This window comes from Teleopsis dalmanni, chromosome 1 (genome assembly GCF_002237135.1).
Source record: "Teleopsis dalmanni isolate 2A chromosome 1, ASM223713v2, whole genome shotgun sequence".
NCBI classification, from domain to species: Eukaryota; Metazoa; Arthropoda; class Insecta; order Diptera; family Diopsidae; genus Teleopsis; species Teleopsis dalmanni.
Window position 1 is genome coordinate 180794783 of NC_051846.1, and position 22700 is coordinate 180817482.

Consider the following 22700-nt stretch of genomic DNA (forward strand, 5'->3'; position numbering starts at 1 on the left):
CATCTATAATTGCTCCTCAACAGATTTTGATAATCAATCAGTTAGAGGCGGTACGAAGTACAACACTATAGGTCTGAATTTAAATCCAATTAAGATATGGTTTACAAACGTTCTTTATGTAGCTTGATCTTAGAACTTGAGCTTCAAGCACTTATTAATTCGCTAAAAATGTTGACATCGTATATGATGCGTACTACAAATATATATAGAAATTTAACTCTAACTGCTATAATTAGAGACCAAAATATCTGTGAATGTGTAACTTACGGCCAGCCAAATTAACTTAACGTAATACTGCCATATGTAACTTAAGCGCATATCATAATACTTTTTCATAAAGTGAAGAATTTACAATTAAGTTTATAAATGTTGAAAAAAAATATTAATTTTCTATAGTGTTAAGATTGATTAGTTTTCTACAATATAAAAAATCTGTATGGCTCCAATTCCATAAGACATACTAATACGCTTGATTAAGATCTTCTACTGACGTTGAGTACAAGCTATATTATTATTATAAGAACAACAGTTGTGAACAACTCTAGTGTTCTAAGAGAATCTTCTAAGCTAACTTCTACAACTAACAATATTTCATTCAATTCAATAACACTGGAGGCCTCATATGGTCCGAAAAATGCCAGATAAAAGTAATCCATCATTTTTCTAAGTAATCATAGTACACACCCAGTTATTTTTTTTGTTAAAACAGTTCAGACTGATTGGGTTAATGTAATTACCTCCAGACAAACTAAAGAAATCATGCCAAATCGAACAAAATCCAGAACTAGCTAGCTACTAATGTACATTGCGGAGTAAAAAAAAGCATCTATTGAATCTTGGTATTACAAGCGACGATAGCAGCTGCACTCTGTCACGAAGAAGAGGAAACAGTAGAACAGAGTATGTGTCTCTGTGAGAGTCTCGCCAGACTCTCACTTCGGTATTTATCAACCGAACACTTAACTTATATTGGCATTTTTAATTGCTAAAGTGGGTTTGTCACATAATGGAACTACAGTGGGTTTGTCACAATAATCCTCAAAGAACAGACAAACAAATATTTAGATTTTAAAAATTGACTTCGTTGCAGTTACTCTATGTCATGAAATGCGAACCCTATAATAAATGAAATTTGTAAACAACACAAAAAATAAAAATATAAAAAAATAAGAACAAAACACGTTTGATAGCCCCGGAAAATGATTAATTAAAAATTGAAGTCAACTAACTGCGACATGAAAAAGGTCAAAGTCTAAACAATCAGTTGTAAATTAAATAACTAATTAAATGATTATTTTAAAAAATGCAACATTTAAAAATTATTTCGTCGAAATTGTACTTTTGTAAAATTAGAAATAATACATAGAGGCAGTTACATACGTTATGTATTTATTTAAATTTTATCAAATAACCGCTATCTCAAATACAAAACAATACAACTAACAATTTGAATATATGTATATGAATAAAAATACATTCTTATTTTTATAAATTAATGTACAAGATCACTTTGACTTGATCCATAAAGTAAATTGTTCTTATTGCTGTTTGCTAAGCTTGCGTTTTAGCACAGTAAGACATTTATATATATATTTGAATATATAAAAATTATACATTAATTTCAAAAGCACAAGCACATACACTTTTATAATTATTCGAAATTTTGAAGATTCATTTGAATACTGTTATTAAACATTTCATTATTCTCAAGCTAAAGTTGAATCATATAAAAATTATTCGATCTACCACAGCAATACATATAATATATAATTTTAAAGAAAATTTGATAATTTCATAAGCATAATTATAAGATCTAAGTACTTAAACTAAATATGTATGATTCTCTATAAAAATACCCGTGTAACACTAAATAAGTGTAGCTAATTACATATAATATCATATACAAAGGAGTAAATATCAAAGAGTATATAAGCCCTGCCAAATACAATATTGAAAGCACTTCGACTAAAATTTACACATAAAATCGTTTCGATATCAATTGAATCACAGCAAATGAGAATGCCAATCCAGTTGCGCTAAGTGTAACTAATAATGATGATGAACTGGTGCTGTTTTGTTTATGTGCCGATGGTGTATTGCGACATATTGTTTCATTTTTGATGAAACGAAACATTGACTCCACAATGTTTGCAGGTGTTATTTCAGTACAAGTTTCCAACCTTTCAACGATGCATGTTTCCAGTTTTTCAATATCATTACACTGTTTCTGGCTCATTACCAATTTAGGTAAAGATTTAAAATTCTGAAAACCTTCCTTTGGCACATAATCAGAGAATGTATCATTAAGGCACTGTTGTATATCATCCCTTTTTGATTCCAAGCATTCTGGTCCCTTTTCAGCTATAAAAAGCGCTATTTGGTCACCACCTTTATGACATACGAAACTTAGCAAGCTGCGTACTATTCTCATAACTGTCTCCTGATTATCCTGCTCTTCTGCATCTAAACAAGGCACCAATTTCTTATTAAACACTTCAACGCATTCTATCACATGCGGCCGTTTTTTGCAGTATTTATTAAAAACAACATCCAATTCTCCACGTGGACTAGCTTCTTCAATTTCTGTTTGAATAGCAGTATAGTTAATAATGGTGGTTAAACACTCACTTAAAACGCCAAATGAGTTCATTATTTCTTCAAATGCTTCATCACCTTTTTCTTTACCAGCTATCTCTATGCATTTATCCTTTAAAAGGGTTTTCGCATCATCCATTGTTAAATTTGTATTAGCTAGTTCCGAAGGAAGCTGGTTTTGAATGTCATTGACATTTAATTGTTTAAGGTTATCGCCGATGTCAGCAATAACTGTAGTCGCCAATATTATAGTAAAAAGACAAGATAACGTTTTGTAAAATGCCATTTTCTTTGTGACTCACGTTGTTAAAATATATAGACACTTGTATATATATATATAATGAAAATTATCTTTATTTTACAGTTGCAATAATCAACAAATTACTCAACTATACACAATTAAATGCCTATTTACGCTTTCGCTCGTATTTCCACACTAAATTTGACCGCAATGCTTCCACTTCTTGCACCTAATTTTCTGTATGGCTGCGCTATAATTTAATTACCAACTATTTTTAAGTCTTATGTTTATATAAACGGTTGCACTTTATTCAAATGTATAATATAGCACGAAGAAAAAAAATGCGCCAAACTTGTAAAAATAACGAAATGCGACGATTAACTTTAAAACTACAGCTGACAACAAAGAATTCTCAAAATGTAATGTCAGTGCAAAACAAAATTATCGCAAGCCAACAAATATCTAATAAAAAAACAGACTGAGTATGAAACCGCAGTTCTAATGAATTTTATGTATTAGGCTATGACCACATGCCTGAAGAAATGTACATATAGGTTGTGTGCGAGTTTGAGTAAATTGAAGGAAATAGTAAATTATGTCGGTATAGCAGCGAATGTTGGTATTTAAAAGAATTTCGAGTAGGGTAAATTAGATATTACCATTGCATTTTATAAGAGGTTTAATAAATAAATAAATAAATAAATTTGAAAACTTTTAACTAAAAATAATAAATAAATGCAATAAATAAATATTTACATAAGAGCAGTTCAAAAAATATCTAGGAAATTTCAATTTACTTTACCTCAATTTACTCGAACTCTCACACTCGCCATAAGTACATATATATTTGGAAAATATTTCCATAATTATTTATTATTATATAACAACATATAAAATTGATTACTATAAAAAACCAACATACAACATTAAGTTGATAACTAATAAATTGTATTAATTTAATAAAATTCTTAACAATGTAATTATTATTAGCATAATTAAAATTTAATAACTAATATGCTGTTCAGACACACCTTAGTTTCGCAAAAATCTTAGTTTCATCTTCGTTTCAGCGAAACTAAGTTGTTTTTTCCATACAAAACTTAGTTTCAATGTCAAAACGAAACTAAGGAAAATAGCTTTAATTTCGCTGAAACGAAGCATGAAACTAAGGGAATTTTCAAATGCAACTATGTTAAAAACAAATTTCAAGCAAAAGATAAAATTGAGATAACGAAAAAGTGACATGTATTTTTAAAAACAGCTGACTTTAATAAAACCGGGAAAATATTTTGAATAAAATTTAAACAGTTAAGCATTGGCGATGGAGAAGAAAAGTTATAAAAAAAGGTACGGTTGGACCCAAGCAGCAGAAAATGCACTTTTGGAGGTTTGGGAGTGCAATATGGAAGGCTTTCGTGGTGCACGCAAGAACGGGCATGTGCATAAAGAAATCAGCGATACATTAAATCAACTCGGGTTTATGCTCAATCCCAAAGAAGTGCAAACGAAAATAAATAACATGACCTCAAAATTCAGGTATTTGGAATTAATGTAATGAAGATAATAATAATCAGGATGTTGGTTTTTATCAATATTTTTCAGCTCTTTTAACCATTGTGCATTAATGTGGTCGTTGTTTTCATTTAAAAAACTGTGCAACACACAACAAGCACTCACAATAATATTTGCATTATTAATTCTATTGTCCAAACCCTTTCCTATTCGTCGAAATCGTGCTTTTAAGTGTCCAAATGCATTTTCAACAACCCTTCTACATTTCGAAAGTTTCTAGTTATAATTTTTTTTACAAGCGGCATATCAACATTAAATTCCATATGTAAACAAAAAACATATGATTTCCTTAATTTGGGCAGTATGAACACTTTCGAAACTAACTTAGTTTCATTTTTCCGAAACTAAGGAAATTTGGCTGTCTGAACATAGCATAAAATTATTTTAGAATTTTTATGTTGCTGAAAACACAATTACCGCGGGACGAGAATACAAAAATTGGAAGAACAATATTTTTAAACTCGTAACTAGCTTATGCTCTATAAGAACTACTTTCTTATTGGAATCTAATCAATATAGTAGGATTGCTTAGAAGACTCAATAAAAATGAAAAATGATCTTAAACAAACTGTTTAATGAGCTTTCAAGCAACCCCAAACACTGGCAAAATACTTGAACAAATATTGATTTTATACAAGCTATTAGATTCTTCATAAGCTTACTATTACAAGGATACAAGATTGTATGTGAGCTTTGCACTGAAAATATTCCATGACATGATTAGAAAGATATAATTGATTATAACGATAGTGTAAATATATTAATTATGCTCGCATTATATATCCACTTAATTTGGAAGTTATATTTTATGCATTACCTCTGTTCAAACATATACAGAAAAATATTTGCTTTTTCTATGAACGTAAGGCATAATAAATAAATGTTCAGTAATAAGGGTAATTTGATGATTTTTAAAACAACTATACAGCTGTCTTAAAAAATTATTGATTGAAACTAAAAAAAATTTTTTGGATTTGGAAATTTTTTTTATTATTGCCTCCTATTTTAAATAGCTTTTTTGCCATATAAAAAAAATAATTTTTAATTAAAAAATAAATTCATATAAGCGTCGTCATATGCAATACAAATAAAATATTTAATTAATTTTGAATCAATTGGCTAATTAACACTGGGTCTAAGTATAAGTTTAACTGTTTGTACTAGCAGTCTCAAAAATTGTTTACGAATAATTAGATATAAGAAATATTTACCAAATATAGAACTGATGTTGTGAATTTAGTATTAGTCATACAATTGTTTGGTCAGTTAAAAATTCAATTAATTAAAAAAAAATAATTTGCTGTCTTAGTTTACTACTAGCCAAATAATCTCTCTTTATTAATTAAGGTTCATGTTTGTTCACAACAACATTTTCACATAATAACATCTATAAAATTATTTAATAAAATTAATTATTTTACATATATTACTTAAATTACATCTTATATTCACAAGTAATATTATTCTAGATTATGTTCTACACATAAATTTAACAATTAAAAATAAAAATATGATTAATTAATTCAATTATTTTACAGCTGGTTTATGATTTCGTTCTAATATAACCACAGCAAGTGAATTTGTTAATAAAAACGTTAAAAAAAGGTAAGTTCGGCTTGGTGTCAGTTGATTAATCAGCGCTGACTCTGAGCTTCAAACTTGGCAACACACGACTTCAATCCCAGATACTTACAGTCTAAATAAATTATTTACAATTATTATTATTTCCGAGACTACTGATGATGGGTATTTGGCAATACTTGAAACAGCTGTATGGTCAGCCAAAAATTCAATAAATTAAACTAATATAAAAGTAAATTTTTGTTGTTGTATTTCACCACTGTTTGGAAAACCGCTTTATGATATATTACTTATATTATAAAGTATGGCGTATCAGTCCAGTTCTCCATTCTTAGTTAACCTTAAAAATAATTTTAATGTTAACTCTCATATAAATAAATAAAGTAAGGCATAATGCATTTAACTGTAATATTTGCGATTGTATGTATTTTGCAACTCTACGAATGAAAGAGTGCTGCCAAGTTTCTTATTATCATCGATCACTTCTGCGCGGCGGTTGTATTATTATTTTCATTTCATTTTCTCATCTTGTGTGTTATTTTATTTTTGTTAACTTTCACTTTGTCAGTTTTCGTGGTAGAAATTTTGTTAAAGTTTAGCGAGACTTTAATAAAATATATTTTTAATTTAATTGTTTAAAAATATTTGATCAAAATACGTGTATTTATAAAACGTGGCGCAGGCGCATGCGCATTAAAATTTATTTGGTACGTGTGAAATTAGTACGCCCTATAAGGAGGAAAGCGAAAGCGTAAAAATTTACGATGACCTCCAAATATGAGCGAATCAAAAGCGAATGTAGAGCAAAAGGTGCTTTGTGGGAAGATCCAGATTTTGCAGCTGTGCAATCCTCAGTTTTCTATTATCAAACGCCCCCGTTCACATTTCAATGGAGAAGAATTTCAGAATTTGCAGAAGCGCAAGCATGTTTCGTAAACGAGGGTGAAAATTTTGATGTTATACCAGGAAAAATGGGTGATCGTTGGCTTGTTTCGTGCTTAGGGGTTCTACATTCATTACGAAATTTATTTTATCGTGTCGTACCAGCGGATCAGAGCTTAGATAAAGCACACGGTATTTTCCGCTTCAGATTGTGGTGGTGTGGCGAATGGGTTGAGGTTTTAGTAGATGATCGCTTACCAACAATAAATGGTAGATTAGCATTTCTGCAGCCACAAACATCACACTGTTATTGGGCGTCATTGCTGGAGAAAGCTATAGCTAAACTGCATGGATCATATGAAGCACTGAAATATGGTACACGCTCCGATGGTTTAAGCGATCTCTTGGGTGGTGTCGTTGAATGTATACCATTAAAATCGAACAATGCTAATGAGATGTTTCGACCACAGCAAATTAAGACCCACTTAGACACAACATGCATTGTTACCTGCATTGCTGCAACTGGTACAGCGTCACAGCATAAAAATACACCTGATAGATTACCGAATGGAATCTCGCTCAATGTCAATTACAGGTTAGCCTTAATAATTTAATTTATAAAAAATTTGAATGCGAATGCGACAATATTAAAATCTGATAAAGAAAAACTTATGTAGGCGATTTCATTTCAAGCAGAATTTTAATTAAATTAATACCAAATAAATTAGTATGATTTCAACAGAAGAACTAGCGTTGTCCACGTGACTTGAATTCATAATTCACTATTCAATTCACATGAAGAATAAAATTGATAAATAATGAAATCAATAAATAAAATTACGGTATGAAGCTAAAATAGAGTCAATTTAAAAAGGTCACATTATGAATAATTATTCTTAATTTTTAAGAACCATAAAAATTTTTTACGGACATAAATAAAAAACGGAAGCATATTCTCTAATGTCTGATTTCATGATTTTTGCAATAGATTTTATATTCAATGAGCCAATTAAATAAATTAATAAAAAAATTCAAATAAATTTATACTCACTCCGTAACATTTTATGAAATTGTGACATAATTTTTTATGCCCTCCTAGGCTTGGAAATAAAGACAACAAATAAGTTTTTTAATCCGTTACTTAAAATGTCGAAAAATAAGATATTGACATTATTTTTCTATTTATTTACTCTTATCACAAATATAGGGATGATGAGGGAAGTGTTTTACATGTTGTTGTTCTTGTAACCCGCTGGGACCTGTAAGACGATAATATGAAAGAATATATAAGACGACTTCAATGTTGGAGGGGGGAATGAGGTTAAGGGGTGCATTAGTTGGGTGGGATTTTATTGAACCTTAACCCGGGTCCAGACGGAGAAACCTAGCTTCTTCGATGGGATGGGTCCAAAGATCAATTGAACGGAGGTATATGTGCGTTGAAGGACAGAAGAATAGATGGCCGACGTCAACGGGAGTAGAGCTGCAGTTTGTGCACACATTAGAAATGAGCGTGTTTATGCGTGACAAGTAACTGTTTAACACTTGGCTATATACTGACCTCAATTGAGCTAGGACAGTTCTTGGTGCATGGGGGAGACGTTGTTCTTGCAGGGAGATATTAGACGAAGACCTGTTGAGAACCTTGTTGTCTGACAAACTTGGCCTCGAAGGGGATACTGCATCTGTGTGAAGGGTTAAGTGTATTAAATTTGTTTCATCAACATCCAGTTAAACATGCTAGGTACTCATATCATAAAACATATTTTTTTGTGAAGATTAATTGCTTAGCGTATCGCTATATCCAGATTACAAAAAAAAAAAAATAAATCCCTACGATCAGCATATAACCAAACTTAACCCACGTTGGCATGAAGTTTAGCAGTAAAGTTTTATATATATATATCAAATATATGATAGTTTTATATGTCGATTTAATTACAAAATACATGTGGATACTTTATATGCAATATTTTCTAAAAAGTAGGACAAGACGTATCTTTTTCTCTCTTAGCGTTAGTGTTTGGTAAACCAATGCTTTCATAACAAATTTATTTCTTATCTTCATCAGTCCTGTATCACGTCCAAAATGTACAAATACTTTAAAGATATTTAAAAGAAAGATCTTTAAAGTGCTTGCTAGCTGCACTAAAAATGAAATAATTTCTTGAAAAATTGCAGTAAAAAACTTCTATATAAATATTTTCAATGCTACATTTTATAGAAGTATTATACAGTAACTTTTCATGAAATTATTTTATTTTTAGTGCAGCTAATGAGAATTATTTTAAGTTTTCCTTTACATTTAATGCTGTTGCTGGCAGTTTGATTGTTTTTTATTTGAAGATATGTATACTTTTGTGATAAGTTAAGCATTGACTGCATGCACGAGTAAAGTGTAGGGGTTAAATTTCTAATTGCTTTTTAAGATTGTATTTAGTTGAAAAGTAAAGTTATCTATCAGTGAATAAATTGACTTTGTAATGGAAAGATATTTTGTGTCTTAAGCTAATATTTTAGTAAATAAGTAAAATAAATCACATTTTTCTAATGTACATATTTTCTATATGAAGTATGAGACTCTTGTAAGATATTTCAATACTTCATTTTATACTAATATATTTGTATATTTTAAAATTATTAAATTTTATTTATTTATTTCTTTTTTCTAAGAATGTGTTCACTGGACAAAGTTGAAACCTTACTTGGTGATGCTGTGCAGTTGGTGCGACTTAAAGATCCACTATCTTGTAATGCTTTTGATAATAGTGCTGGTTTTGAAGGCGATTGGTCAGCAATGTCTCAAGCCTGGGAACGTGTTTCTGTACAAGAACGTGATCGCCTATTTGGTCAGTTAGATGTTGGAGAATTCTGGATGTCATTCTTGGAATTTACACAAACTTTTTCAAGTCTTGAATGCATATATTTAGATGCAGATACTGCTAAAGATGAAATAACTTTACAAGATCGTCCAAAGCGTTGGCAAATGAAAATGTTTCAAGGACATTGGAAACGTGGTGTAACGGCTGGCGGTTGTCGTAATCATGAATCATTTCATATCAATCCACAATTACTATTGAGTATACAGGAAAAGCAGGATGTTGTATTAGCACTTAACCAGCACACAGCTGTTGAACCCAAAGTAATTGGATTTACTATGTACAAATTAAGTCCACTAACCGGCAGTAAAAATAAATTCAGCGAGTGCTTACCTAAAGAATTTTTTAAAACACAGGTTAGTTTTCTAAATTCGGACTATGGCAATACACGTCATGTAAGTTATCGGTGTCAACTGGAAGTGGGACAATATGTATTAATGCCAACTACGTATGAACCAGGTGAAGAGTCAGCTTTCACAATACGTATTTTGGGTATTGCGCCACTGCGTCTATCACTGCTAGAGACGCAAACCTTAATGCTACTTGATCCATTTCCAGCGCTTAAAAATGAAGCAGATACAACAAAGATCAAAAATGTCTGTCAATACGAACCTGTCTTCATGCAACTGGCAGATGAAAATAAGACGATAAATTGCTTTGAATTACATGAACTGCTGGAAGCATGTCTACCGAATGATTATATTAAAGGTTGCGCAAATTTGGACATATGTCGACAGGTTATAGCACTGCAAGACAAAACTGGCAGTGGACGTATTAATTTCTTGCAATTCAAGACGTTTATGGTGAATTTAAAATCGTGGCAAGGTGTGTTTAAGATTTATACCAAGGAGAAGGCTGGCATTTTGCGTGCTGAACGTCTACGTGATGCTCTATACGATGTAGGATTTCAGTTAAGCACTGATATTATGAACTGTCTGATGCATCGGTTCATACGAAAAGACGGCACTTTGCGTTTGAGTGATTTTGCACTGGCGGTACTGCATCTAACGGCGGCATTCGATTTCTTTCAACGCAAAGATCACAATCAAGATAATGTCATCGAAATTGAAATGTCTGAATGGATAAAAAGTGTTTTACGGTGCTAATAATCATTACTGAATTCAGATAAGGTAACAATTGAATTACAATTGAAAACTATTTAAATTTTTTTTACAAAAAATCTGGTTTAGTAATATAGTTTGGTCCAAGTGCTAGCAAACACTTGTCTTTTGTGTTCATTTAGTTTGTCTAAACAAAGTGTAACGTATGTGTAGGAGTAAAAAATGTAGTGTAATTTAAATAGTCGTCAAAGCCAGTAAATGCCTAAACACATTCCAAATGCACATGCAGCCAGTAGTACATGCAATTCGACTTCATTTTGCAATGCCTCAATGCATTTTGAGATCGCTTTTAAGTGCATTTTTGGTTTTGATTTTGCAAATGCTTTTTTTCGTAAGTACAAAGTACTTTAAAAATAATTTTCTGTTATTAACTAAGCGTTTATATTACTAATTATGTATTTTTTTTTCTTAATTTATGAGATTATTTATTGCAAATATTGTTGACTAACGATTTTTGTTGTTTTTTCATTTTATTTTAACTTAAATAAATTTTATACTCATTCAGTTTTCCTTCGGTACTGAACCGTTAAATCAAAAATAAAAATCGTCTCTATTCTGACGAAATACTTTATTGTTAATAGCTTAAATTCGGAATTAGTTTATAGTTGTTCATTTTTGTTGATATCTCAATTTTTATATGTGCACAATTATTAACTTAAGTCATCTTATTTATTGATAAGTTTACAACTTTATGATTTTTATACAAACTCACATAAATAAATTTTATTTATTAAATTAGTAAAAACTAAATTGTGTTGTGTTATTAAAGAAAAAATCAATTGTTTCAATAAAATCGTTATAAGAAAAAAAGTAACATATATAGAGCGCTTCCGACTTGTTGTTGTTATTGTAACCCGCTAGAACCTGCTTGTGAACTTCCTTTGGAAGATGTCGAACGGCACTTGGTCGTCGTTAGCGACAAGTGGCTTCAGGATGTAAACTCGGTCGTTCTTGGAACCCGACTTGTTCATCGTTTTATCTGTATCTTAGTCAATAAGGAAAATGTGTCCTCCTTCCACACGTTTATGATTATCCGTTAGGCTTAGGACCTACTATATAAAACACCCTTCCAATGAAAATAGACAAGCTGATTAAAGTAGTAGCCAACCTGAGTAACAATAAGTTGAAACTACCTGGGTCCATGGGCATGGAATTTTACCACCTTAATTGTATGGAGACATATTCAATAGGTCCTCAAAATTTGTGTGTGCAGTGGAGCATTAAAGCCTATGGGTGACGTGAAGTAGAATAGAATGGTATATATGGTTCCAATTGATTTCAATATGCTTCCAATTGATTGTCTATCTTTAAAGTGGAAATGGGTTCCTTTTTAAAAGGAGGCTGTTTTGACAGCAGCTATTTATACTTCTTGGAAATAACCAGCTGATTTCATTTATCAAACATTCCAATCGAAGTAACAAGGTTTAGTCATCTACAGAGTAGTTTCATTTAACACCCAAACCACATACACATTTTCCAAAAATTTGAGACAAGAAATAATGTATAAATAATTTATTATTTTATTTGTTTAAAGTTTTTAAATATTATTTGTTATTTTTTTTAAAACGTTTTTTAGTTTTCGTTTATACATCTTTTTTTAAATGTATGAGGCATATATATGTTACACATTCTTATTTATCTTTTAGGATTTGTACAAGGAGAATTTTTTTAATTAACAACTAACAATTAAAGCATATTTTAAAAATGTATATTCTATTAAAATATCGTATTCATGGAATACTAAACTACAACTTTTGACTTAACAAAATGTTCTGAACGATTTAAGTGTACGAAAAGAACTGCTGCCGCTAAACGTGCTTGCAGATCTTGTTGACTTAGATCATGAGCCCACTCCACACGTCCCCAGAATTTCAATTGATATTCTTCTTCAAGTCGTGACAGCGCCACTGCTTTTTCAACGAATATTTTTTGCTCTATAGCAGCGCAGGCAAGCACAATTGATTTTAATGTGTCCACAGCAAAAACAAAGCCTAGTAAGGACAGTATAATTGTTATAAAGATTTCATTTTAGATAAGCTATATAGCTTACCATGAAGAGTTTCCAAATTATGTGATGCTAAATATTTTGATATTTTCATTTTATCTTCTGCAGTGATCAGCGGTGGAGTTATATTTAGTGTCTTTTGTAGATTTGTTTCGTAGCGTTCATTGAACCATTTAAGAATTGGATCCCACTCGTTACTCTGCAAGTCATGTAAATCCTTTTCATTCTAAAAGTAAGTAGAAGAATGTATTATAGTCTAAAATATTTTTAATTTATATTATGATGTACAATATATATTAAATGTACTTTTCATGCAATTAAAGTTAATGTACATCATTCACTTTATTTTGCTTTAACGTATTTTGTGGTAACCCGTTTGGATAAATAAAGCAGATATGAAAGTATTTACAAGACGAATACAGGGGTTAGGATATAAACAGATGAGGATAGGGGGGAAATAAAGGAGAGCGGTGGATTGGGGATGGATGGAATCACTTTAATGTTGATCGTTGTTGTTGTGATGACGCGTGGATATCTGTACAGTAGATAACGTGAATGGATATAAAAGGAGTGAGGATTGTTCATTTATGTAGTTTACTAACTTTTTAGAAGAACTATTCTATTTAGCTTTCACGATTAACTTGTGCGCATTTAATATTATGCAATAATAATATAAATAATTTAGTGAAACTATAAAATTAAATATACCAATTACTGGCTTAAAAATATGCCGGTCCATATAACATTAAACTAGAATAAGTTACAAGATTCAACAAAGCTATCGACAGCTTTCTTATGGATTTAAAGTCAAATAATGTATCTATATCAATATTTCTAATAACTGTAACTGTATATTTCTAAGAGTATGTTACGGCTCTACGTCAACATTCTAATATAACTGCCAACACAAGTTATGTACTCTTGGGTAATACAAAACAATTAAACTAGAATAAGTTATATGATTTAAATCCACTTACATCATTTTGATATAATATAGTATCCGTTGCTATAAAATTTAATATATAGTTCACCATGTCCACTTTCGTTAGCTTGTTTGGATTGTCCAATGCTGTGAAGCATAAAGCGCTCAAATGCATTTTTGAGCGCTCGACATATTCTTTCTGGCTATCGAATTCAGTAGCAACGGCAATTGCAAGTGGTTCACTTTTCACTGTGAAAATATTACCACTCGGTGTTTTTAGTTTACGTTGATCCAATGTCACTTCGTATTTACCGTCATTGTACAGCACCGATGTATTTTTGTAGAACCGCTTTGGTGGATTGGCTAAAAAAATATTATGCAAAACTTACAACATATATACACTTAATAAACTTCAACATACCATAAAAACGTTTTGTCAAATATTGATGTTGTTGTAATGCATTACTTAAAGGTTTTCGCAATAATTTGTATAAATTATTCATAGTAATTTAGAATTTTTATTTAATCAAATTCGATTTAAAAACTAGTCGAATGAATACAAAGCGGCACCACACAACCTGCGAAAAAATGTGTAGAAAAATCAGCTGTTTTGCACTGACATATGCATAACCGACTGCAGTGAAAACAAAAGTGATGTGAAACTTTTACTCTAAGTAAACAAAAACTTCTTTACTATAATGCGTAAGAATATTACCTCTGCTGCAAATAATTTAAAACAATTTGAGTAAAACCAAAAATGACAAGAATACAACTTAATTTTTTATATCATATTCTAAAATTTTACATTGCAAAAATGAAACATTAAATTTTATACTATTTGTATATAACTGCTATACTGCAGTAGCATTTATCAACACATTTAATTTTGATAATTTTTTTATTTACACCGAAGTAAAAACATTTAAATTAATTTTTCAAGAACGGACATGACAGATTATTTTTGTTACTGTATTAATTTCTGTATACATAATACTCAGAAGTGAATTAATAAGTTCACATTCTAAGAATGATAAAGCCTTTTTAATATTGATTTTAATAATTAATAATAACTGATATATCCATTAACAAACAATAAAATTATATTGTTGTTTTTTTGCACCCAACATTTTACTAGTTATTTGTCTTCAGTTGTCAAATCAGTTTTTTCAGTTGTTACATGGTTTACACTTTTAATTTTAATATTAAAATTACAGATAAATTAGTTTTCATGATCTTTAAAAACATATGTTTTTATCATATATACTACAATCATCTATACATATGCTTATATATAGAAAAACATGATTATATATATTTACAAACCTTTTAAATTTATTTTCGCAAACTTTTTCTGCGTTGGCAACACTACCTGTGTTTTGATATGATAACAAAAAGAAAAAGTTTGTTGTGGTTTGTGTTTTTGCACGGCACAAAAATAAAAATATAATTTTTATTCAATTGTTAACGTTGATTGGAGAACAAGTGCAGCTCGCAGAAAGCCACAGACCAATATAAGCGATAAAATTAACAAAGAGATAAAATACGAAACTGGGTTGCGATTAAAAACCAGCAAAGTTCATTATTCGCTAAAAATTCTCAAGCGCATAAATAAACAGAAAACAAGTTTCATTTGATTTTATTGAATTGATTAATTTATACAAAAAAAAAAACACTATGGCTAGCTTTCGTATGGGTTTAAAGGCACATAGTGTGCCTATGTCACTATTTCGTAATAACCGTCAAAAGCTTGCTGCGGCTCTACGTGAACATTCCAATATAACTGCCAACACAAGTTATGTACTCTTGGAAGGTGGAAGAGAAGTTAGTTTTAACGATACAGATGTTAATTATCTATTTCGTCAGGAGTAAGTCTTTTCTTTTATAAATAGAAAATGTACTATTTTTTAATTTTTATTTTTTAGATCTTATTTTCAATATTTATTTGGCGTGAAGGAACCAGACTGTTATGGGGTTTTACATGTGGCAAGTGGTAAAGCAACATTATTTGTACCGCGCCTAGCGGAGGAATATGCAACATGGATGGGTCGTTTGCTGACACTAGATGAATTCAAAGCTATGTATGAGACAGAGGAAGTGTTTTATGTGGATGAATTGTCTAGTTTCTTTGAGAAAGCAGCACCTTCTCTCATATTAACGTTAAGCGGCACAAATTCTGATAGTGGTTTAACTTCAAAACCTGCACACTTTCCTGGAATTGATAAATTTAAAACAAATAAAGACTTGTTACATCCAATAATCGCTGAATGCCGTGTTATCAAGTCAGCTGAAGAAATTGAAGTTTTGCGTTATGTTGCTAGAGTCTCTTCAAATGCACACATTAATGTAATGCGATTCATGCGACCAGGAAAAAGCGAGTACGAAGGTGAGTCTGTTTTTCTGCATCATTGCTATGCTATAGGTGGTTGTCGCCACACTTCATATACTTGTATTTGTGGCAGTGGTGTTAATTCCGCTATTCTACACTATGGCCATGCAGCTGCACCCAATGATCGTGGTACTGTTGATGGCGATATGTGCTTGTTTGATATGGGTGCAAATTATTGTGGCTTTGCAGCAGATATAACTTGCAGTTTTCCAGTAAATGGTAAGTTTACTGAAGATCAAAAATTTATCTATAATGCTGTGTTAGCGGCACGTGATGCAGTGCTTAATGAAGCACGTGAAGGTGTTTGCTGGGTTGACATGCACAAACTTGCTAATCGTGTAATGTTGGAAAAACTAAAAGAAGGTGGTATGCTCAAGGGTAATGTTGATGATATGTTAGCTGCAGGTTTGGCTGGTACATTTCAGCCACATGGGCTGGGACATTTATTAGGACTCGATGTACATGATGTGGGTGGTTATTTGGAAGGACAACCAAAACGTCCAACGGAGCCGTGGTTAAAATGTTTACGTTTTGCACGTATACTTAAAGCTGGCATGTATCTAACTGTCGAACCTGGATGTTATTTCATAGATTGGCTTATGGATCGTGCTCTAGCTGAACCTGAACTTAATAAATTCCTTAACGTTGAAGTGTTTGAACGTTTTCGTAACTTTGGTGGAGTACGTATTGAAGATGATGTTTTAATTACCAAGGATGGCTGTGAAAACTTTGCCATTGTGCCGCGTACTGTGCAGGATATTGAGAACGTTATGACCACACGTATAGACGATTAAATCAAAAAGTTAATATACAACATGTACTTTTTGTTTAATTTATTGTCTTTATATTAGTTTTTGTTACTATTTGTGCTTTATATGTTATCTCAATAAATATTATTGGTCTCGTTAAACGAGTAACTGTTGAAGAATAAAGATTACATTTTAACTTATCATGTTATCATGTTCAGATTAGTTCGAGTGGATTTCGAATGAAGTGCCTGTAATATATATTAGATGTATTAAAAAATAAAAGCATGTTAATGGCACAGAAATTTTCAACGTAATATACAATTTAAATAATCTAATAAAAATCATATGAAATGTAATTATTAGGTGAAACTAAAATCTTAATAAAGCTTTTATATATTTCTATTCAAATATTAATTAATTACAATTTAAATGCGTTTATATATGACATAAAATACTTATATTTGGCATAAAATATTAGAAGTAATATGAAAATATTATATTTAATTTAATTCAATTTAATATCATTTAATGAAATACTTCGACTTTAATTTTTAACTTGTTTATTGTTATATTTCTATAACATCTAAATATTTCTATATACAATACATATATATGCCTGAGTTCGTTAAGCTTTTTACTACAATTGAATCGACAATATTATCTGCTTTATTTAGCAGTTTGTTCAACAAATTTAAGAGTTGTTCAACATTTAAGCCCATATAAGTGACTAGGTTTCTTTGCGTTCTTCCTGTTTGATTTTAATTTATATTTCACCCATCCCCCTATTCATTTTTGCTCCTACATAATCCCACTCTCATACCACTAATACCTATTTACATCTTGTGATTAAGTGGTTAGAGCCGGAGCTAGGTAATTATCTATCCCGACCACCAAACAACGTTCACGATTCCCAACCAAGTTACAACTATATTTGTTGTTATTATAACGAAGGGTGGTATTTTTATTAAACGTATGGAATCAGATAATTCAGTACAATACAGATCAAATAATTGGTCTGTATTAGACGTCAATCGATTGTATAGAGAAATAAGTTAAGAACAATAAAAGCAAAAAGCATTTCGTTTGTTATAATAAATTTACGAACCAGTTTAAGCACTTATCTTGATTCTGATATAGTTTATTATAACTGATAAATTCCAGATTTTACTCTCCCTACCACTATTTACCCAGATGTCGTTTAAAGTTTCTAATTCGAAAAATTAGTTGAATTGCGCAAGATTTATTGCATAGTTTTAGGCAGTGCAATAATTTTATTGATGCTTATAACATTTTTAGTAAATTGAAAAAAAAATTAAATGGTTTATTAAGCAATATGTAAATTGCTCAAAATTTGAAATAAATAAAAATTAATTTATTTTAAATACATTTATATTGAAAGTTAATAGTACCAATGCCTTTTCTGTTCCTTTAATTATTATATATGAAATATTTAAAGTATTTTGATTACAAGAATTTTTTCAAAGTGAAACAAAATATATATATTTATATTACTTTATTTAGGAAACGTTATTATTATACATATATAAATACAGTAATATTTAGATATATTTAAGAAATCATTTTCTTAAGTAAATCCATAAATATGTATAAAGCAATACTTATTGAAGTATATATATAATACATATATATACATAATATTAATATATATTTGTAACATATATGTATTGCTATATATTTACAATACTCATTTTATTAAATAATTAAATATATAAACAAACGTATGTGAATACATACAGAAACAATTTATAAACCAATTTTCGCAGGCGTACGACGTGGTGTTGCTCCTGGTGTTACGATCTCTTGTTTCGGAGCTAGTTGCTCTTCTCTCTGTGCTGCTGCTATTTTACGTTCCTCCATTTGTTCTTGCGCTAATTTCATTTGCAATTCCATTTCTTTCAAATGTTCGGCAGCTTGCTTTTTCTTTTCTCTACCACTTCGTCCAGTCTCCTTAACAGAGAAAAACATAGGACCCAGTTCCGCCAACCAGTACCCATCAACTGCAGTGGCACATTGCATATATTCTTTAGCTGTCATTACCAATTCATGATAAACAACATAGTCAGGTGTTGTACCAAGTCCATAAAGTGCAGAAGTGGGATGCAAATGGCAAGGCATACCAGTACGCAAATGTACATATTCGCCAATACCTTTGAGGCGAGCGGCTTGATAAAAGTAAGCTGAACAAATGCATTTACGTATGATATCCCAATCGGTACCACAAGATTTTAAACTTAATTTTTGTTGTATTAAAATATCCTTTAGTTGCTGACGTACTTCGCGTACTTTACGCATAGCTTTGACATGTATAAAATGTTCATTGCACCAATTCGCATTATAACTAAAAAATTAAATAGAAAAAAAATAAATATATATATCTCATAAAATAATAATAAAAATAATTTAACAATAAAACTAACTTATTTTGTTTCCATTGTAGGTAAACATTGAGGTAGGTTAAATGATCAGACTCGGGTACTTGGAATTTCTCACGTATACCGTCCGCTTCTTCCTCACGGCCTTTTGGTCTGTAGAATATAGACGGAACCGAAAGCATCGATACTGAAAGTAAATATTACAATTTTTTTTATTTTTAATTTCATTATAAAATCATTCAAAAGATTCATGCTATAACATTTTTTTTTATTATATATTTTTATTGTTTAATTATATTACCTATAATCAGTACTTCAGCACTACACTCCATTTGACATGAAACTATCAGCATTTGACACTGTGGCGGATCCAGTGGAAATTCGGCCATTTGACGTCCAAGCGGTGTTAACGCTCCTGTGTGATCTAATGCACCTAATATCCACAATTGATACATTGAATTCAATATATTATCCTGTGGTGGTGGATCCATGAAGTGGAAATGCAGTAAGTCAACTACACCAAGTGATTTTAATAACAGTACCGTATTAGCTAAATTAGTACGTTGTATTTCGGGTACTGTTAATGGCAAAAGTTCATCTTTATACTGCCGCTGTGTATACAAACGAAATGCTTGTCCTGGACCTGTACGCCCTGCACGTCCTGAACGTTGATTAGAATTGGCTTGCGATATGGGATAGATTTGAAGTGCATCCATACCAATGCGTGGATTGTAGACTTTTAATTTGCAATAACCAGAGTCAATGACATAAATAATACCATCAACTGTCAACGAAGTTTCGGCAATATTTGTAGCAACAACACATTTACGCAAACCTTCTGGAGATCTTTGGAAAATCTTAGCTTGTAAGTCTGATGGTAATTGTGAATATATTGGTAGTATTGATAACTTTGGGGCATTGTCAATTTCAGTTAATCGTTCTGCGAGTACTTCACAAGTAACTTCAATATCCTCTTGACCAGGCATAAATATCAACATATCTCCATCACTGTTCGATAAATGTATTTGTAATGCTTGCTTTACTGCCGCATCCACATAATCTTCTGTGGTAGTCTTACTAAATAGCAAATCCACTGGAAATGTGCGTCCAGGTATGGTAAAAGTGGGCACGTTGCCGAAAAATGTTGCAAATTTTGTGGAGTCCATAGTAGCAGAAGTGACTATTAACTTCAAATCATGTCGACGCGCGACAATCTGTAAGTAATAAAAAAAAATCATAATTATTATATGAGCTATTGTGAATATTTATATATACTGTGGTGATATCTTAATAGTTAATTTAATTTGATTTTAAAATGGAATTCTGAATTCTATAATGGGCCAATAAGCCTAGAATCAACTTAGGCTTATTGGCCCATTATAAAAATTTAGACTTTATAAATTACATTGTACCTTTGGCAAAGTTTTAAAATAAACTTTGCCAATTATTATATGAGCTATTGTGAATATTTATATATACTGTGGTGATATCTTAATAGTTAATTTAATTTGATTTTAAAATGGAATTCTGAATTCTATAATGGGCCAATAAGCCTAGAATCAACTTAGGCTTATTGGCCCATTATAAAAATTTAGACTTTATAAACTACATTGTACCTTTGGCAAAGTTTTAAAACTCTTTAGAGAGAGATCCTGGAGCTGTGAGCTAAAAGTTTAATACCAGAAAAAACTAATATTTGGCATTCGCTTATAAAAACAGCAAGTAGAAAATAAAAATAAATAAGAATTAAAAAAAAAGAATGAGGCGGTAAGCAATGCAGAAGATAGCAAAAAAAAAGAAGTTTATTCTGACTACTGGTCCAGGTTCTTTGTCATTTTCATGAGACAAAACCACTTATCAAATGGTCTCAATAGCAATAATAAAGTATAATCTGACTGCAGGTTCAGGCTCCTTGTCATCTTGATGGAACAAATCTACAGATTAAATGGGCTCAAATTAGTTTGTAATAAAGTTTGAACAGATAAGTAGCGTTGTTAGGGTTTTGGTATCGTAGTTCAGGCAGTATATCGTCATCAAACATTCCATATGTCTATGTTTAAAAGAATCATCATGTAACACAAACCTTAATACTATAGATTTAAGAAAATTAACTAAATATCTATTTAAATCTGTTGTATTTTGAAAGACAGTGTTTAAAACGTTTTGTCTACAATTGTTCTAATACAAAACATTAGCTTCTGATCTGATGCAGTCCGAGATAGTGAAAACTGTTAACTGTTAAAGTTGACGTAACTTAAAATTGTTTTATAGAAAGTCAAAAGCAATTAAATTACACCATAAAGCTATAAATAATACCAATGGGAACTAATGACCGCAGTTAGATAAACCACAAATTAACTTGACTATCATCAAGTAATTTTTTTTATTAAATTAGTAATCTTTCAATTAATTTATTATCGATTGATTAACATAAAAAAAATAGTAAATAATTATTAGATATAATAACAATATAAAATTAGTTAAAATGTTTGTATTTTTGAATAATTAATCTACTTAATGATGAAATCATTTTGCACTTAACCGCTCGTTATAATTTGAAGCTCAGTAATCTATAGCGTTTATTGAGCCAATTAATCATATGTCACTTGTTTGCACGTGATTCCGTAGAGGTCTATGCTTTGTATAATTTACTATAAATGTTTTTAGTGTTTTGTATTAACGTTACGATGCTTATGTATTAGGTCAAGGCAGTTTATGAATCCTGCAAGACCTACATCAATAAAATATTTTCAGCATGTTGAGTAAAATAGTAACCTTTATTGCCCATGCGATGCTCTTCACTATCCACCAATACTCTTTCACTTGCCCATTATGGAAATATGCGTATTTCTCTTAACTTTTTAAAATTTCGTTATGAGTAAAGAGCGGAGAGTTCGGTTGGAGAGCATAGATATATTAATTAAAGAAATTTGTTTGAGTACGTAGGGTGGTGATTTGTATGGTATATGAGTTTTGATTACATTTTTGTTTCAGAGACGACGAGAACAATAGCGCGAAAGATGGAGACGAGGCACGCACATGCCAGAAAACACGTAGCCAGTCCAGAATTTCTTACAAATAAATAACGAAATGACCTTTCCACTTGTGAGACGTGCCCCCCAAAACTTTTTATTTAATGCAAACTGTGGAAACACCAAACACCTACGCTATATATTGGCGACATTCACAACAATAATATAATAACAAAAAACAAAAAACAAACATCAATGAAAATAATAAAAAATGTTAATGGCGGTAGTAAAAAATTGTTGATTTGACTTGGCGTGACGTTTGCTTTTAATTAATTAAACAAATTTATTCCAAAGTGTGCAGTAATTAAGGAACTCGTGTGATTTCACTACAATTAATAAAGA

At 30.7% G+C, this 22700-nt stretch overlaps 5 protein-coding genes across 6 annotated transcripts; 2 read left to right on the forward strand and 3 right to left on the reverse strand.

Annotated features, from left to right (window-relative positions):
* Positions 1–1370: 1370 nt before the first annotated feature.
* On the reverse strand, positions 1371–3262 carry LOC119670514 (27 kDa hemolymph protein). The gene has a single exon (XM_038080793.1). It carries the CDS (start codon positions 2879–2881, stop codon positions 1973–1975), a length of 909 nt encoding a protein of 302 aa, XP_037936721.1. The 5' UTR covers positions 2882–3262; the 3' UTR covers positions 1371–1972.
* Positions 3263–6523: 3261 nt separating this feature from the next.
* LOC119670515 (calpain-C-like) lies at positions 6524–11193 on the forward strand. The gene is made up of 2 exons (XM_038080794.1): positions 6524–7466; positions 9545–11193. The coding sequence occupies exons 1-2, from the start codon at positions 6754–6756 to the stop codon at positions 10854–10856; spliced, it is 2025 nt and encodes a 674-aa protein (XP_037936722.1). The 5' UTR covers positions 6524–6753; the 3' UTR covers positions 10857–11193.
* A 1276-nt stretch (positions 11194–12469) lies between these two features.
* On the reverse strand, positions 12470–14555 carry LOC119671507 (ATP synthase mitochondrial F1 complex assembly factor 2-like). Of its 2 annotated transcripts, XM_038082188.1 has the most exons (5): positions 14514–14555; positions 14220–14376; positions 13854–14161; positions 12922–13102; positions 12470–12862 (listed from the first exon to the last, which is right to left on the reverse strand). In XM_038082188.1, the coding sequence occupies exons 2-5, from the start codon at positions 14299–14301 to the stop codon at positions 12612–12614; spliced, it is 822 nt and encodes a 273-aa protein (XP_037938116.1). In that variant the 5' UTR covers positions 14302–14376; positions 14514–14555; the 3' UTR covers positions 12470–12611. The 2 variants fall into 2 exon arrangements, with proteins under 2 accessions (XP_037938116.1, XP_037938109.1); XM_038082181.1 differs by lacking the exon at positions 14514–14555 and having other exon boundaries at positions 14220–14452.
* Positions 14556–15194: 639 nt separating this feature from the next.
* Positions 15195–17274, forward strand: LOC119670517 (xaa-Pro dipeptidase-like). Its single transcript, XM_038080796.1, has 2 exons — positions 15195–15663; positions 15721–17274. Exons 1-2 carry the CDS (start codon positions 15473–15475, stop codon positions 16976–16978), a joined length of 1449 nt encoding a protein of 482 aa, XP_037936724.1. The 5' UTR covers positions 15195–15472; the 3' UTR covers positions 16979–17274.
* A 1372-nt stretch (positions 17275–18646) lies between these two features.
* Positions 18647–20492, reverse strand: LOC119670516 (pre-mRNA-splicing factor ATP-dependent RNA helicase PRP16-like). The gene is made up of 3 exons (XM_038080795.1): positions 19628–20492; positions 19372–19513; positions 18647–19292 (listed from the first exon to the last, which is right to left on the reverse strand). The coding sequence occupies exons 1-3, from the start codon at positions 20490–20492 to the stop codon at positions 18698–18700; spliced, it is 1602 nt and encodes a 533-aa protein (XP_037936723.1). The 3' UTR covers positions 18647–18697.
* Between the last annotated feature and the right edge of the window lie 2208 nt (positions 20493–22700).